We start from the raw sequence: 15,869 nt of genomic DNA on the forward strand, positions 1-15,869 counted from the left end.
AACTCTACACACCCACACTGAAGATTAATGAAGTTGATGTGATATATAAGAACCCAAATTCTGAGCCTAGTATCTCCACTCCCGATCAGTAGCATACAAAGAATTCCAACCACTTGCCCTTTAGTTTCTCATCCACAGCTTTACTTCCTTTCCCTCCCACTGCCTTCTCTCCAGCTACTTCAAACCAGGTCACTCCCAACGGCCTCCCAACTCATTACCCAGTCAGTTTCTTTGGCTACCATCGATACAACCCATCTCCACCACATTTGCTTAGCAAAGTTTCAATTCCTTAAGGTGAGTCTGGGCATTTAAACCCTGCTGTTCCTCTGCATTGTGTAAAACTCCTGAGTTTATCAGATGAGGTCTTCCATGACCTCTGTGTATCAAACCAGCATCTTAGCCTTATCCTCAACAATTCGCTTTCACCATATTCTTGATCCTATCACTCTTGGCTCATGCAATTTTCTCTGTGTAGGACGTGCTCCCTCAAGCATCTCCACAGATTTATATCTTTCAAGGTTCTCAAATGCCCTTCCTTTCATGGAGTATGTCATGAAAACACCCATCAATGGCTCCTCCTTTCTGCGGAGCCTCCAGAGCCAGAGGTCTACATTTGTGACCATTATCTTATGTTACTTTGTGTGTACATTTCTCCAGCTTAGCACATTGTTACCCCCTTAAGTACAAACACTTGATTGTGTTGTGCATCTTTTTATTTTATTAGTAGAGTCTTCAGAACTCTTTAGGCTCCCAATCAACATTTTACAGATGAATACCTACATCCTATTTCCAGCCATATTCATTCATATTTGAAGTGAAGTGTTAACTTCCCCTAATATCGATCTAAGGATTAAATAATAAAAGTCAGTGCAAATCCATTAACAAACCTGGAAGACAATTTAATGAAAAATTAGAATATCTTGTGGCTCAGTGGTAGAGCGCTCGCCTAGCACATGTAAGGCACTGGGTTCGATCCTCAGCACCACATAAATGAAATAAAGATATTGTGTCCACCTACAACTAAGAAATAAATATTTTTTTAAAATTGGAAGGGCTAGTCATTACACCTTGCACATTCAAGTCATTCTGACTTTAAAGTGAGTTAAATCTTGGCCAAGTTAATGAATCAAGGGGGAATGAATGACAAACTAGAGTCTCCAGATAGTCCTACATTCTCCAGAGTCCTCCAGTTATAAAATAGACCTTATGATAATACCTCATGCATAGTAAAATTCTGGGTTCTCTTTGCAGTGAAACAAAATATAAAAGTCTGAGATGTCCTTGTGTCTGGCTGCCACAGTCTTCTGAGAATAACAGGCCATATGCAACCATTAAAATTGTGTTTGTGAATAATTTACAACATGGAAAAACTTAGTTTTCTTTAGTGGAAAAACTTGGTTTTCCTTATTATCAAAACAAGACAAGTACAAAAACTTATATATGATATGACTACAATTCTGTATACACAATTTTAAAATCAAATCAAATCTATAAGTTGAGGGAAAATGGAGCAGGAGTCACAAAACTGGGCTCACAAATGATGGATGATTGTGTTTCCCTTTATTTTTATTTTCTAAAATGTTTGGATGTTCTATGATAGAGGTGTTATTTTAATTGAAGTGGCGTTCACATAACAAAGTGCATTCACAATGGTGTGCTCTACCTCTAACACATTTCCATCACTCCAAAACAAAGCCCTATACCCATCAATCAGCCTCTCCCCATTCTTCCTTCTCCCAACCCCTGTAAATACCAATCAGCCTTCATCACTATGGGTTTACCCTTTCTAAACATTCTATGTAAATGGAGCAATAAGATACGTGGTCTTTTACATTTGGCTTCTTTCACTTAGCAAGTTTTAAAGGCTCATCCCCTTCTCAGCATGTTTCAGTACTTCATTTTCTTTTTATGCATAAGTATATGTGGAGACCACAATTGACTTATGCATTCCTCATTGATGGGCATTTGGGTTATTTCTACCCTTTGGCTATTGTGAATAGTGCTACGATCAATATTCATATACAAGTATATGATGACCTGTTTTCAGTTCTTAGAGGTTTATGTTGGAACTAGAAATGCAGAGTCATATAATAATTCTATGTCTTAGCTTTTTATAGGTACTGTCAAACTGTTTCAAGTCTGCTGCATCATTTTACATTCCCACCAGCAATGTAATAGAGTTCCAAATTCTTCAAGTCCTATCAACGTTTTTTATTTTCCATTAAAAATATTATGGTCATCCTAATGGTGTAAAGTGTATCTTGTGGTTTTGACTTGCATTTCCTAATGACTAATGATATGGACTTGTATTTTCTTGTGCTTATTGATCATTTCTTACTTGGAGACATGTCTTTTTAAGTGTTTTAACCATTTTTAAACTGCTTTGTCTTTGTTGAGATATAGTCATTCTTTTGTTTGTTTAATTTAATTTTTTCATACAAATGGAGTTGATGTCATATTTAACAATTTATAGATAAATCAAAGATGATGAAGATTTACCTTCATATTATCATCTGAGAGTTTTAAAATCTTAACTTTCATATTTAGGTCACTGATCCACTTTTAGACATTTTTTGTAGATAATGTGAGAAAGAGGTCCAACCAACTTGACTCTTTTGCATGTATATATCCAGTTATACCAGCACAATTTATTAAAGAGTCTATCCTTTCCCCACCTAATAGTCTTGACAGCCTTGTTGAACATTCAGTAGCAAAGAATGCAGGAGTTTATTTCTGAACTCTCAATTCTGTCCCATTGATCTGTTTGTATGCTAGTCCCACACTATTTTAGTTATTGTATATTTATAATGTATTTTGAAACCAAGTTTTTAATCCATGAATATTGGTTGCCTTTGCTTTATTTAGATATTCTTTATATTCTTTTATAATTTTTGTAGTTTTAGTAAACAAGCCTTTCACTGGTTAAGTTTATTTGTAGGTATTTTATTATTTGATGCTATTGTAAATGAAACTATTTTCCGAATTTTTGTGTTGGATTGTTCATTTCTGATGTATAGAAATGCAACCAATTCTGTGTGTCAATCTTGTACTCTGCAACTTTGCCAAATTTTTGTTATTAATCCTGGTAAGGATTTTAATGGATTATTTGGCATTTTCTACATATATAAGATCATGTCATCTTGGAATATAGCTTTGTTTCTTGCTTTTTTCATCTTGATGTCTTTTATTTCCTTTTTTTACCTAATTCCAATAGCTAGAACTTCTAGTTTGATATTAAATAGCAATTATGAAAATGAGCATCCTTGTCTTATACTTGGTCTTAGAAATCATTCAGTCTTTCACTACTGAGCATGCTATTAACTGTGGTGCTTGGACACATGCTCTCTATTATGTTCAGGAAGTTCCTTTCTGTTCCATTTTTTTTCAAATATTTTTGTCTTGAGGTATATTGTATTTTTTCTCCTGGGTCAACTAAGATGCAGAGGTGTATTATTTTATTTTGCCTTTTTTCTGATAATGTGGTATATTGCATTTCTTGGTCTTTTTATGTCAACTCATCTATATTCTCTGAATAAATCTCACTTGGTCGTGGTGTATAGTCCTTCTAATGTGTCATTGGATTCTGTTTGTTGAGAATTTTTGCATCTATCATGAAAGATATTGGTCTCTAGCATTTTCATGATGTCACCTTGGCTTTACTCTCATGGCAATTCTGGTTTTATAGAATAAGTGAGGAAGTGTTGTTCCCTTTTCCTCTATTTTTGGAAAAACTGTCAGAAGTATTGATGCTAATTTTTTTTAAATGTTTATAAAACTTCGAGTAAGGCCATCTGATCTAAAATGTGTGTGTGTGTGTGTGTGTGTGTGTGTGTGTGTATGTGTGTGTGTGTACACACATACACAGAGGTTTGTTTTGTTTTGTTTTGTTTTATGGTGGAGGGATATTTTTCATTACTGGCTCAATCTATTTTTTTAATAGATCTTTTTGGATTTTCTACTTCTATTTCTTCTTGAGTCAATTTTTTTGCAATTGTTAGAGTTTCTAGACATTTGTTCACTTCCTTCTAGGTGATCTCATTTGTTGGTGTACAGTTATTCATGATATTTTTCTTATGATTTTTTATATCTGTAAAGTTGGCAGTAATAGCCCCCACTTTCATGTGATTTTCATTATTTGAATCTTCTCTCTTTTCTTAATCAATTTAGATGAAGGTTTGTCAAATGGTTGATTGTTCAGAAAATCAAATTTTGCTTTCAACATTCGTTACTTTGAAACAGTGCTGTGTGCCTGAGCTGCACTACAGATGGGTGGTCCACCCCACTCTAGTTCTTCCCCCACCACCCCAAATGTTTATGGTTCCTGCAACACCATGTAGCAGCATCATGTAGGGTTCCCCAACCAATCGTGGTTGATTGGTTCATCTCACGATCTCCGCCACCTGTTGCCCACCCAGAGCGAGGTCAGAAATGTCCACCCATCAGAATCTCTGCCACATCCAGCTCTGTGGGCTTCTTTTCATACCACCTATAGGTACAAAAAGCATAACCTGAATTTCCTGATGTTTGCCAGAGCTCTGTGCCCCTCCTTGGGACACCTCAGAAGCCACAACAACAGGTAGAAAACTTCATCCTGCAGGCACTCTGCAAGCCTTGGGGCAGGGAGGCCCGCAGGGTGTTTCTCATTCTCCAACTTGCCACTGCCATGTCCTGGGGGCATCTGTGAATTCCTTCTAAGGGCTCGATCCTCTCCTTGCTACAGCAGGAGGCATCATACTGAGATCCAAGGTTAGTCATAGAGCATCTGAACCCCAGGACACAGAATTAACTCCTTAATACAGGCTTGAAACAAATACTCTTTAGTCACTTGAGAGAGCTTTTCAGCAAGCAAATGTGGTAAAGATCCTGAGTTCTTTTTTTTTTTTTTTACCTCCCCAAAGTTTACGCGACCTGAAAATATGGAAACATCTGATCAACTACCTTTACGTTCTTAGTTAATAAAGACTTGACTATTTTGATGACCTTTTATTTCTATTTTTAATCATTTGGATGCCTTAGTGAACTCCCAAGATGGGGAAAACATCAGGTCTCCCTCCCTACTCGACATTTTCTTTCTTATTTTCTTTCTTTGAGTCGCTGCCTTTATTCTGGTTACTTCATGCTGCTTTGTCACTTAAAACGAAAATAGTTTGTTATTTTTATGATGAAGACATAACCTAAAGCAGATAGGAATTTGAAAACTACTTTTTCTGTGGGTACCCTATTAGTCCTGATCGTGTTTAACTAAAACCAAAGGTACAAAATCCTAGAACTCACTAATCTATTTTTGTAATCACAGGAAACATGTAAACCAGAGAAACCACAATGAACCAAAAGCAACTGTGAAGACAAGAGGCAAGAATATATATATATGTAATATATATATATAATATATATACACATACATACACACACACACACACACACACATATATATATATATATATGTCCACTGTTACCAGGGCATCATCAAAGTACCATCAGGCCACTGATGGACCTTTCTGCCTTCTTGTCTCACCACGGATTCTCTCCATCCCTGCTTTCCCCACATTTGCATGGGGTTCAGCCACAGGAGGTGCTGGCAGAGATCAGACGGTGGGAGCAAAAGGCTAGAGTGACTTCCAAGACCCTTTTTTCCTCTGTTGTCCTGTTCTGCAAAGTTCTAATGAGAACTCGGGTGATATTGGCTGTTTTGGGTTTGGGGACTCTTCAAATTCTCAAAAGAAAACAAAATTGTTTTGCCTCAACCCTGATAATTTCTCAGTTGGAATAGACAAAAGACAGTTAACCAAGAGGGAGGAAAAAAAGAAGTATATTAACATGTATATTTCATATCTTGGTAGCATATATCCAGGGAATGAATGATTCTCAAGCAGGCGGCTTTGGATTTCAGCTTATAAAGCATCTTCAATGAAGAACAGTAAAATTTAAGAGAAATGACAAGACAAAGGAAAAGCAATTTGAGTTTCTAAGGGTGGAAAGTTGTGGGAAGGCAAATAAATGGCAGATAAAGATTGGTTAGAAAAAGCTTGTTAATGCAAATTCTTCTGGTACCATTTCCCTGTTGATAAGGATCTGAAGTTGTCTCTGGTGGTTAACCTTTGCTCTCTCTCTGGTAGAAGGGGTGTGGGACACTTTTTGCCTTTATAAAATCTATGTATTGTTTTAGAGGGAAGGCAGAGAACTTTTCTGCATCTGCTCCTTCCCAATTACTTTCAGCTCATCGATCCTAATGCCAAAGAAGAATATTTTGGGGGTGCACATTCTGGACTCCCACAAACCACAGGAGTCTTAGTTTCTGATGTTGCTAGACTCTGGACACCTCACCACCCCATTGGATCTCTCAACCCTGGTTGCCCTTCTGTAAGTACTTTCCAACTTATACAATCTCTTGCAAATTTCAGCCGCAGGTGTCACTAGTTTCCTGTGGTCAGATAGGATTTAAATCCTGGCTCTGTTGTCACCTACTTCAGCACCTCTCCTTGATGACAAAACGACAGGACTAGACCCAGTGATCTCTAGTGTGCGGATAGAAATGTAAAGTGGTCCTAATTGGAGACAGCAAACTTCTTGGGTCTTGACCTTCCCTATCTTGGGTTGAATCAAAAAAAAAAAAAAAAAAAACTGGTGGCAAGATCCAGGGTCAGGAGATTCCAGATATAGCAGGACACCCTGTTCCAGAACAAGGAAGGCAAGGAACTGCCTTCTAAAGAAAACCTTGAGGCCATCCTTGCTTAGCACAAAAACCTAGTCTTACACGGTACCTATGGTTAAACTTACTCATTTCTAGAAAGGATACCTGGACTGCACTGAGGGTCTCTTGCTATTATTATCCTGGACTGGCTGTATCCTTCAACTCTCCCCTCTGGACACGGCTCAGGTGAAGCTGTTTGTCCCTCATTGAGTGCCTACTGTGTGCCGAGTACCATACTAGCTGTTTTATGATCATTTAACCCTTATAGGCTTCAGAGATCTTATGATTCTCGAGGAAGTGGAAGCTTAGAAATTTGTGGAAGGACATAGCATGAGGTCCTCACCCCAGGGCCTGCTAAATTCTAGAGAGTTCCAGGGACTGGCTCAGATGATCCCACCTAAGACCTGTCGGACCTTAGGGATGGTTCCTACACTGCAGAATTTTGTTTTCTCTTAACAAAATATCTTTCAGAGGAGCGGGACCTATAATAAGTGAGACTATTCTTGCTGAGGATGTCCCTGACCCCACAGATCATGTAGCTATCACTTTCATTAAATGCTTGATCTAATTAAAGTTTTAAAACAGATCCTAAATTCACAGTACTGAAACCAGTGCACCCGGTCACAGTAAAACCCCATCTCGTTTCCTGCACCACAGCAAACAGCCCCCTTGCACTTATCCTCTAGGAAATTGCTCAGTTCTGCTGTTTTTATGTCATGCAAATGATCACAAGTAGCAGGGCAGCAAGTGGAAAAGTTCCAGATGCAGAGACCCATCAGATAAAGAAGCCCGGTGTCGTTAGATGTCAGAGCAGATGTACAGGGACTCCCTGACTCACAATCAAGGTTGCACAAGCAAGATTTCAAAATCAATCCTCCTCTGGAGACCTCAGCCCAGTAGTGTTCAACGTTCCTGTCTGGAAAAGAAGAACTGTATCTTCTTGATGCTTTTTTTTTTTTTTTTTTTAATCTTCACCATCACTTGCCCTTATATCTCCGCCTTCTCTTTCTGCAGGAAACTTTATTTCCTACTTCTGCACACCAAGTTTCTACCTCCAGATCCGTCTGGTGCACTTGCTGAGAAGCCTGAAACACTGGGGCCACCTGGAAGAAGCCATCCACTGGTGAGTCACAGGGGATTTTTCCACTACTTTAGGAACCAGAGACTCAAAGCTGGAAGTGCAGGGTGCAGGTTTACCTGAGGGGCTGCATTAGCAGATGTTAAGAAGATCCTGATGACAGTGAGGAAATGCAGGGTGGGACACGTTGTGACTTTCCCTGGGACTTAGGTGATGGCAAAAAGTGGACAACAAAGAAGTAAGAACAGCTGCTCTGTTCAACCACCCTCCAGGCTCCCATGGGCTCTTTCTGTGCCTCTGAGCATGCAGGGGCTTCAAAGAGCTGGAACTTTCTATCTTGAAATCTTTCCCTCTTTTCCCTATAGGGGACAATTCAGGCCCTGGACCAAAATGTACCTCTTGCCTCCACTCAGGAGGTCCACTGAGACTGAAGGGAGAAATTTCTTTTTTTCTGAGAGGTGGCTGCTCCGTATCAGTTCTGGATGATCTGTCCTGATGCTTGAAATGACACCTAGGACAGTGCCACTATGTAGGAATCCAGTGCTAGCTAGCTGTGGTGAAGTTTAAGTTCATGAGTGTGCACACAGTAGTTAACACAGCACCTGCAGCTTCAGGGGCACTGAAGTTGGAATTCTTTAGTGGGTGCATTTTTGGTTTTTTTTTTTTTTTTTTTTTTTTTTGAGAGAGAGAGAGAGAGAGAGAGAGAGAGAGAATTTTAATATTTATTTTTTAGTTTTTGGCGGACACAACATCTTTGTTTGTATGTGGTGCTGAGGATGGAACCTGGGCTGCCCACATGCCAGGCGAGCGCGCTACCGCTTGAGCCACATCCCCAGCCCAGTGGGTGCATTTTTTCCCCAACTTAGATCTTATTTAGTTTCTCCAGTTTTCAATATTTTGACTTGGTGGTGTGAAATGTGGCAGTCACAGGAGAGAGGGAAAGATTGGGTTTGTGGATAGATGAAAACAAATGTATAGTCACTGCCAGGAAAAAAAATAAATCAAGTCCTAGGGATGGAGGTCTTCTTGTTTTTGTTATTATTATTACAAAGAGTTTCATGTGCTCAAGCAGTGAACATTGACTAGTACCTCTTTTTGATAGATGAAATCATAAGAGCTTGACATGGAAGCATAATCCAGTCATTGACCTTAAGAGGCATACAGTGTGTGGAAGATCATGTGACCTGTGCCTGTTTGGCTGTGTAAGGTGGTTTGACAGAGCGTGCCCATTAGGCTTCACAGAGGAGGGAAATTGGAGCAGGAGGTATTAAAGGATGAATAGGTGCTCACTGACATTTTAGGCAGAGGAACAAGTACACACAAAACCACTAATGCATGAAGGAGGAGATAGTGAACTTGGGAATAAATGGAGAGAAGAGGCTGTGGCTAAAGGACATTTTATTGGTAACCTGAGAAGTGACTGGAGATGAAGCTAAGAAACTAGCTTAGAAAGGCCCTGCTGAGCTGTCTGGCTGTTGTCTTTAAGATTCTGCCATATACAAGTCATGAGGCCTCTGGAGAAGCTCGTGATGTAATTTCTTTTCTTTTTTTTTTTTTTAAAGAGAGAGTGAGAGGAGAGAGAGAGAGAGAGAGAGAGAGAGAGAGAGAGAGAGAGAGAGAGAATTTTTAATATCCATTTTTTAGTTCTCGGCGGACACAACATCTTTGTTGGTATGTGGCGCTGAGGATCGAACCCGGGCCGCACGCATGCCAGGCGAGCACGCCACTGCCCGAGCCACATCCCCAGCCCTCGTGATGCAATTTCAGCTTTAGAGAAGACATATTGAAAAGGAACATGGCTACGGACCAGCCAGGAGCCAAGGAAAGACCACAACAAAGCAAGAGCTGAGGAGTTTAGGAGACAAGAAACTGACATTTGAAAGAGATGCAGAGGGGAGGAATCTGAGAGGTCTTTGTTAGGTAGGACTTTTATGACAACAATAACTCAGAGCTTCTCTCTTGCCTAGAGCCTATGCTAAATCCTCACTTATCTCTAATGGTCTTCGTAGCAACTCAATGCTTTATATGCAAGGCAACTAATACTTGAAAACATCATTGACCTCAAATTATACAACTTAGATATTGGAGGGAAGATTCCAATCCAGGTCCATTTGGCTCCAAAGATCTGACCCCAAGTTTTCTGAAGAGGAAGGGATCCAGGGTAATGCCAAGTGTTGTTTCTTAGACAACAAAGTAACAGTTAAGATAAGGATCCCATAACCTGGAACAAATTTCAGGGAATGCTTAGTTTGTGGCTGGTTGAATGTGTGGTACCTGCTTGAGGCCTGTATTGCTCACTGATGAATCTCCAGCTCCTATGAATCATAGCGGGCACTCCATAAATATTGATGAAGCAAATAAATCCATGGGGAGATAAGCAGAGGACAATGAAAAGTTCGACTCTGAGATTCAGGGGAAAGGTGCAACTTGAAGAAGGGATTTTGAGAAGCATTAGCACACAGGGAGGTCAGACACTGAGATTGACTGAGATGATTCAGGAAGAACTTTGGAGCAAAAATAAAAGGCAAATGATAAGAAGTGAGAGCCAAGAAATCATAAGAGCTTGACATGGAAGCATGATCCAGTCATTGACCTTGAGAGGCATACAATGTGTAGAAGATCATGTGACATGTGCTTATTTGGCATAAGGGCTTACAGTACTTGAGGGCTCATATGGTGTGGGCAGGGGGGAGAGATGCCAACAAAGACATGAATAAGAGGTTGTCGGAAAAGAGCTTCCTCCTAGAAGCAAAGAGCTTTAAGTGGAGAACGTTAGCAAAAGATCAATTGCTCTATGAAGATGAAATTGGAACAAAGTTAAGGCATTTGAAAATTGGGTTGTCATAGCAATCTCAGCAAGAAAAGTGGAGGTAGAAAGTTGAGAGGGTTATCAAAATGCTTTTGGCTGCAAGCAATAGAAAGTGCAATTCACGATGGCTTTTTCTTTCCCATCAAATGTTAATGTTGGAAGATGAGCAGTTCTCATCTGCTGGGACTTTTCATCGCTTCTCTCTAGTTCTCTGGGTTTCTTGTTCATGGTCCCAAGCATCAAGCCCAGATAAGACAAGCTGCAAAAGTCAAAGAGCAGGAAGTGTTTCTTCTGTGTCTCTCTTAACTTTCCAGAAGATTCACTTGTCCAGGGCTGGATCACAAGCCTGTGTGCTACTTGCAGAGGAGCTAAAGAAAGTTAGGCATGCAGAAGTTTTAGTTAAGCGGGAATGATGCTGGTTTGGGGGAGACAAAGGCATTGGAAATGGCTGTTGGGTGGACAAACCAGTGTCTGATAAAAAGAATAAAAGGGAAGTGGGGCACTTGCTTTCAAGGAGATGGTTGTGAAGGAGAGACCAAAGACCAGAAATTTGCTTCAGTTGCAAGGCTGTTTGGACCATGGATGGTGACATGTTTGTTATGCGGTCCTCATTGCATTCTCTTTTACAGAACCGGGGAAAATGGAAGACAAGGACGCGTTACCCCAGTTCCTCCACAATATATTATCCACATCTCATTCTTTGTTTGTAAGAAGTAATAAAGGAAGCAATGAAGAATCCACCACCACATATGACTATGACTACAGCAGTCCCTGTTACAAACCCGACGTGAAGCACATCGGAGCCCTGCTCCTGCCCCTGCTCTACTCTCTGGTGTTCATCTTTGGTGTCGTGGGCAACCTGCTGGTAGTTCTCATCCTGATCAACTGCAAAAGGCTGAAGAGCATGACTGACATCTACCTGCTCAATTTGGCCATCTCCGACCTGCTTTTCCTTCTCACTCTCCCATTCTGGGCTCACTATGCTGCAAATGAATGGATCTTTGGAGATGTCCTGTGTAAGTCACTCACGGGGATGTATCAAATCGGTTATTTTGGAGGAATCTTTTTCATCATCCTCCTGACAATTGATAGGTACCTGGCCATTGTCCACGCTGTGTTTGCTTTAAAAGCAAGGACTGTCACCTTCGGGGTGGTGACAAGTGTCATCACCTGGGTGGCGGCCGTGTTTGCCTCTGTCCCAGGAATCATCTTTACTAGATTCCAAGAAGAAAATTCTCATTACTCCTGTGGCCCATATTTTCCATTAAAATGGAAGAACTTTCATACAATAATGAGGAATGTCTTGAGCCTGGTGCTGCCCCTGCTCGTCATGGTCATCTGCTACTCGGGGATCCTGAGAACCCTGCTTCGGTGTCGGAATGAGAGGAAGAGACACAAGGCTGTGAGGCTCATCTTCACCATCATGATCGTCTACTTTCTTTTCTGGGCTCCCTACAACATCGTCCTCCTCCTGACCACCTTCCAGGAATTCTTTGGCCTGAGTAACTGTGAGAGCACCAGTCAGCTGGACCAAGCCATGCAGGTGACAGAGACTCTCGGGATGACGCACTGTTGCATCAACCCTATCATCTACGCCTTCGTCGGGGAGAAGTTCAGAAGGTATCTCTCCGTGTTCTTCCGGAAGCACATCGCCAAGCATCTCTGCAAACAGTGTCCAGTTTTCTACAGGGAGACAGCAGATCGAGTGAGCTCCACATACACCCCTTCCACGGGGGAGCAGGATGTCTCCGTGGGCTTGTAAAATGAGTGACGATTTGCTTTTTGTACTTTAAGGGAGATGGCAATCCAGATGTACTCAAGCCTCTGCTGCAGAAGAAAGATCTATAAAATCAGGCACCCAGGAACCTCAGGGCCGTGCCAGGACAGACTCATGTCACTCTCTGTATCTCTAAGGCATGCTCAGGGAATATTCCAGAACAACTAGGGGCTGCTGTTCCTGCCTCCTGGTGCCTTCCTTCCCCCACAGTCCTCATCATGTCACTCTTGACTGTACAATTGTCCCTATTCCAAAAGACAGTTTGTGAAGGTCCCGAGGAGCAGACCAAGGGAGCATGTGAAGGAAACTATGCACACATATGCCCCTTGACGGTCACAGGAGAGACACAGCAAATGGTGGGGACACCGAGTCATGTCCTCGAGGCAGAGGAGACTGGAGACAGGAGTGACAGAGGCCCCTGCATTGAAAAATCACACGTCTTGGCCTGCGACTCTCAGTGTCTAAATTGCCAGGCAGGGTAAGCCTGGAGGAGGAATGTTCTAGATGGGTTGGGAACAAATGTTTCCTAGTCTGCCTTCCAGAGCCTTATTTTTTGATACAGGCATAGAGTTCAGACATTTTTTTTTTTTAAATAGAAAAATAAAATCAGCCTGAAAATTGTAACTTGCATGATGAAGTGTTCTTTAAAGAGTTGCTCAGTTAATATCGTATTCATTAAAGAGACAACCCAGGCTTTGAGCTTAAAAGCTGGAGCCTGACGGGTGCTTGGGAGCCTGGGGACCTGACGCAGCTGCCTGAGAGAATGTGTTCTCCCCAAATGTATTTTTCTGTCATTACAAAGTCATGGATTTAAACATTCTCAAGTGCTTCCATGCCCTGCAGATGGCCTCGCTGATGACGAGTGGTCCCCTTTGGGCCAGAGGGAACTCCTAAGTCAAGCTGGCTTCTGATCCGACGTCTTAAAGTCTACTTATAACGGAGGGAGTTGGAGAAGCTCGCTGGCTCAGCAAGCAAGGACCTTCCTCTTGGTTGGGCCACATTAAGGATGCTCTTAGCTGTCACCTGGTGCGTTTCTGATCTGATGGAAGCAAGAAACGTCGGTGATCAGGCAGCCTGGGGGCTGGAAGTTACTAATGTGTAACTTCATTTTACCACGTGGCCAGAGGGTTCTGGAAGTTGGGGCAGTGGGGGGCGGGTGTCACCTTCAGATATCCTAACAAATGCATATGGTTTGATTTTGATGATGATGACATGTAAATATTGGAAAATAAATCAGTGTTTTATAACTCTATGGTTAAAAAGATATTTTTTAAAAGCCATTGTCTGTTTTGTTAGAACTGTGGTATGGGAGACTGTGTTTTGTTCACGACTTTACACTTGTGCTGTAGTCACACACCTGCCCTTGCTGTGTGACTTGCAGCCTGTCCTGTGGGCCACACAGCCCCCATCCTGTCCACAGCCAATGGGCCACCGGAATGTGAGCACAAGTGACATCTGCCTCATGCCAGCAGAGCCTTAAGAGCGACTGGGCAGAGCCTCTTGTTAGCCACTAGAAGGCCTGAAGCCCAGCCCAGTTCACACTTGTGAGCCCCATGTCCTGGGGGGGAACCTCTCGGTGGGCAATTAGAGGTAAACAGAGATGAGGTGAGGAAAGCTCACCACGACAAACCACAGGTGTCTCGAGACATTCTTGGTGGAGGAGGAGGCTCACCAGAGCCTACCCCATCCCATCCCCCTGGGCTGTGATGCCCAGAGCATCTAGGAAGGGCTGGTCATTTTGCAGAGGGGCCCTGAAGCTGTCAGGGAGGGAGGGCTGACTCACCAAGACCCCATCCTTCCTCTTTTGCTTTTGCTCATAATTTAAACTTCCCTGACAAATTGAAACAGTGTCAGGTGAGACTGGCCCACAAGAAAGCCCACCTGGCACCGCTCCAGGAAGCACACCACAAAGAAGAGTCGGGTCTGCCGAGCGTCTGATTTTGCAAGGCAGCTCAGAATGGAGGGAGATGGGGCCCGGGTTTGGGGAGTGATGGAGGTTGGAAATTTCTTCAGGTGGGGTCACTTTGGCACTGTGTTTGTAGGTTGGGAAAGTGCATGTCTAGGGTTTGCAAACAGTTGTGTCATGTCATGGGTGAATCCAGACTGGGGAGCCTGCTGAGACCCAAGCCCAAGATCAGGTATTTATAAGGCCTCTTCCTGCCACCGTCTAGGTACTCCCCAGCACAGCAGCCTCACAAGCAAAGATCAGGGCATTGAATAAAGTCTCATGTTGTACCGTCTCCCATAAAACATCCTCACGTCATCCATTCACGATAAGAAATTATTTTATTTCTCTCCAATCAGTTTCAGCCCTAGGGTCAACTGGATTCTGAAGGGCTTTGCCTGGGCTAGGGGGTGTGTCCTGTCCTTTCTGCACCAGCCTATGGCCAGTGAGCTACGTCAGGGAGACCTTCTGTGCTCCCTCTTCTGGACAAGTATTGAGAGGAGGGGGAGATAGCTGGGAAAAGGGTGAGTGCATCTTGACCCAGTGGACCCCTGCCATAGTCCACCAGCAAGGCAGGCATAATTGTGTGCTCCCTTCCAAGGGCCTAGAGCTGGTGGGGCTCCCCACGGTCACTTCGTAGACACACAGGGTCTCTCTTCAACTAGACTTCTTCCAGCCTCCTATTTCTTGGGCGCTGGGTTCGCCTCACACAGACCTTGGGCTCCAGCATAACAGCTCTTGCCCAGTTACCTCTTGTCAGGTGACTCGGGCAAGTGCAGCCTAGGGACACTCTTGCAGCATAAGTGACATGTCGTCTCCACCCACCACCTTCCTCCAATCTCTAGTCCTCTGGTCAGCTGGAGGTCGCCTCGTGAGGGACCCACGGGAAAGGAGTGCTGGCCTTACTTTTGGCAAACCCCCATTCCTCACCCTCTTCTCTCAGAGGCCCCCTGGGCCTTGAGGAAAGAGACTCCACTATGTTCTCCATCAATACCACATGGCAACCCTTCCCCCCCATGGACTCCTTATGAGGGCTGGGGTGGAAGGGGACGATGGGATGGGTGGAGGCCCAGGGCTGGTTATGTCACCTCTCAGTAAGCCCTGAAGAGGTGTTTGACCTCAGGTGTCAGTGGTTTTTCTCTAGAACAATGGGGCACACCTCTTTGCCCTCATCCTTGAAGCCATACTTGCCAGTACCGGGGCCACCGAAAGAGCCCTACCTAATATCCTGTTATGCACAGAGCTAAATAGAGAGCTGCAGGTGTGGCCTGACCCACTTAAGATGACATCGGGTCTACGTGCACCTTAATCAGCAGGTTGGACTTGGGTGTTGCCATGCCCCAGACCACAGGAGCTCCTGAAAGAAATCTCCCCGATGTGTAGGGCACACTTCTAAGCTGAGTCAAGGGGATTCTTCCACCAAGTCTGGACATATCGAAGCACACGGACAGCTTGCTGGTGCCGACTGGGTTTGATATTTTTCATGGGGTGTGTCAGGGATGTGGCACGTGGGCTGGGAAGAGGGTTATCCTGAGAAGGGTCCAGAGGGGACAAAGACAGGAATGAAAG

The 15,869-nt window shown here is 43.1% G+C and overlaps 1 protein-coding gene across 1 annotated transcript; it reads left to right on the plus strand.

Moving 5' to 3' along the window:
* The first annotated feature begins 7,731 nt into the window (after positions 1–7,731).
* On the plus strand, positions 7,732–12,874 carry LOC113183583 (C-C chemokine receptor type 2-like). Its single transcript, XM_026389901.2, has 2 exons — positions 7,732–7,814; positions 11,208–12,874. The coding sequence occupies exon 2, from the start codon at positions 11,219–11,221 to the stop codon at positions 12,338–12,340; it is 1,122 nt and encodes a 373-aa protein (XP_026245686.2). The 5' UTR covers positions 7,732–7,814; positions 11,208–11,218; the 3' UTR covers positions 12,341–12,874.
* Positions 12,875–15,869: the final 2,995 nt, after the last annotated feature.

This window comes from Urocitellus parryii, chromosome 3 (genome assembly GCF_045843805.1).
Source record: "Urocitellus parryii isolate mUroPar1 chromosome 3, mUroPar1.hap1, whole genome shotgun sequence".
Taxonomy (NCBI): Eukaryota; Metazoa; Chordata; class Mammalia; order Rodentia; family Sciuridae; genus Urocitellus; species Urocitellus parryii.

Coding starts and splice junctions, on each gene's coding strand:
- LOC113183583 (XM_026389901.2), top strand. CDS start 11,219: ATGGAAGACAAGGACGCGTTACCCCAGTTCCTCCACAATATATTATCC.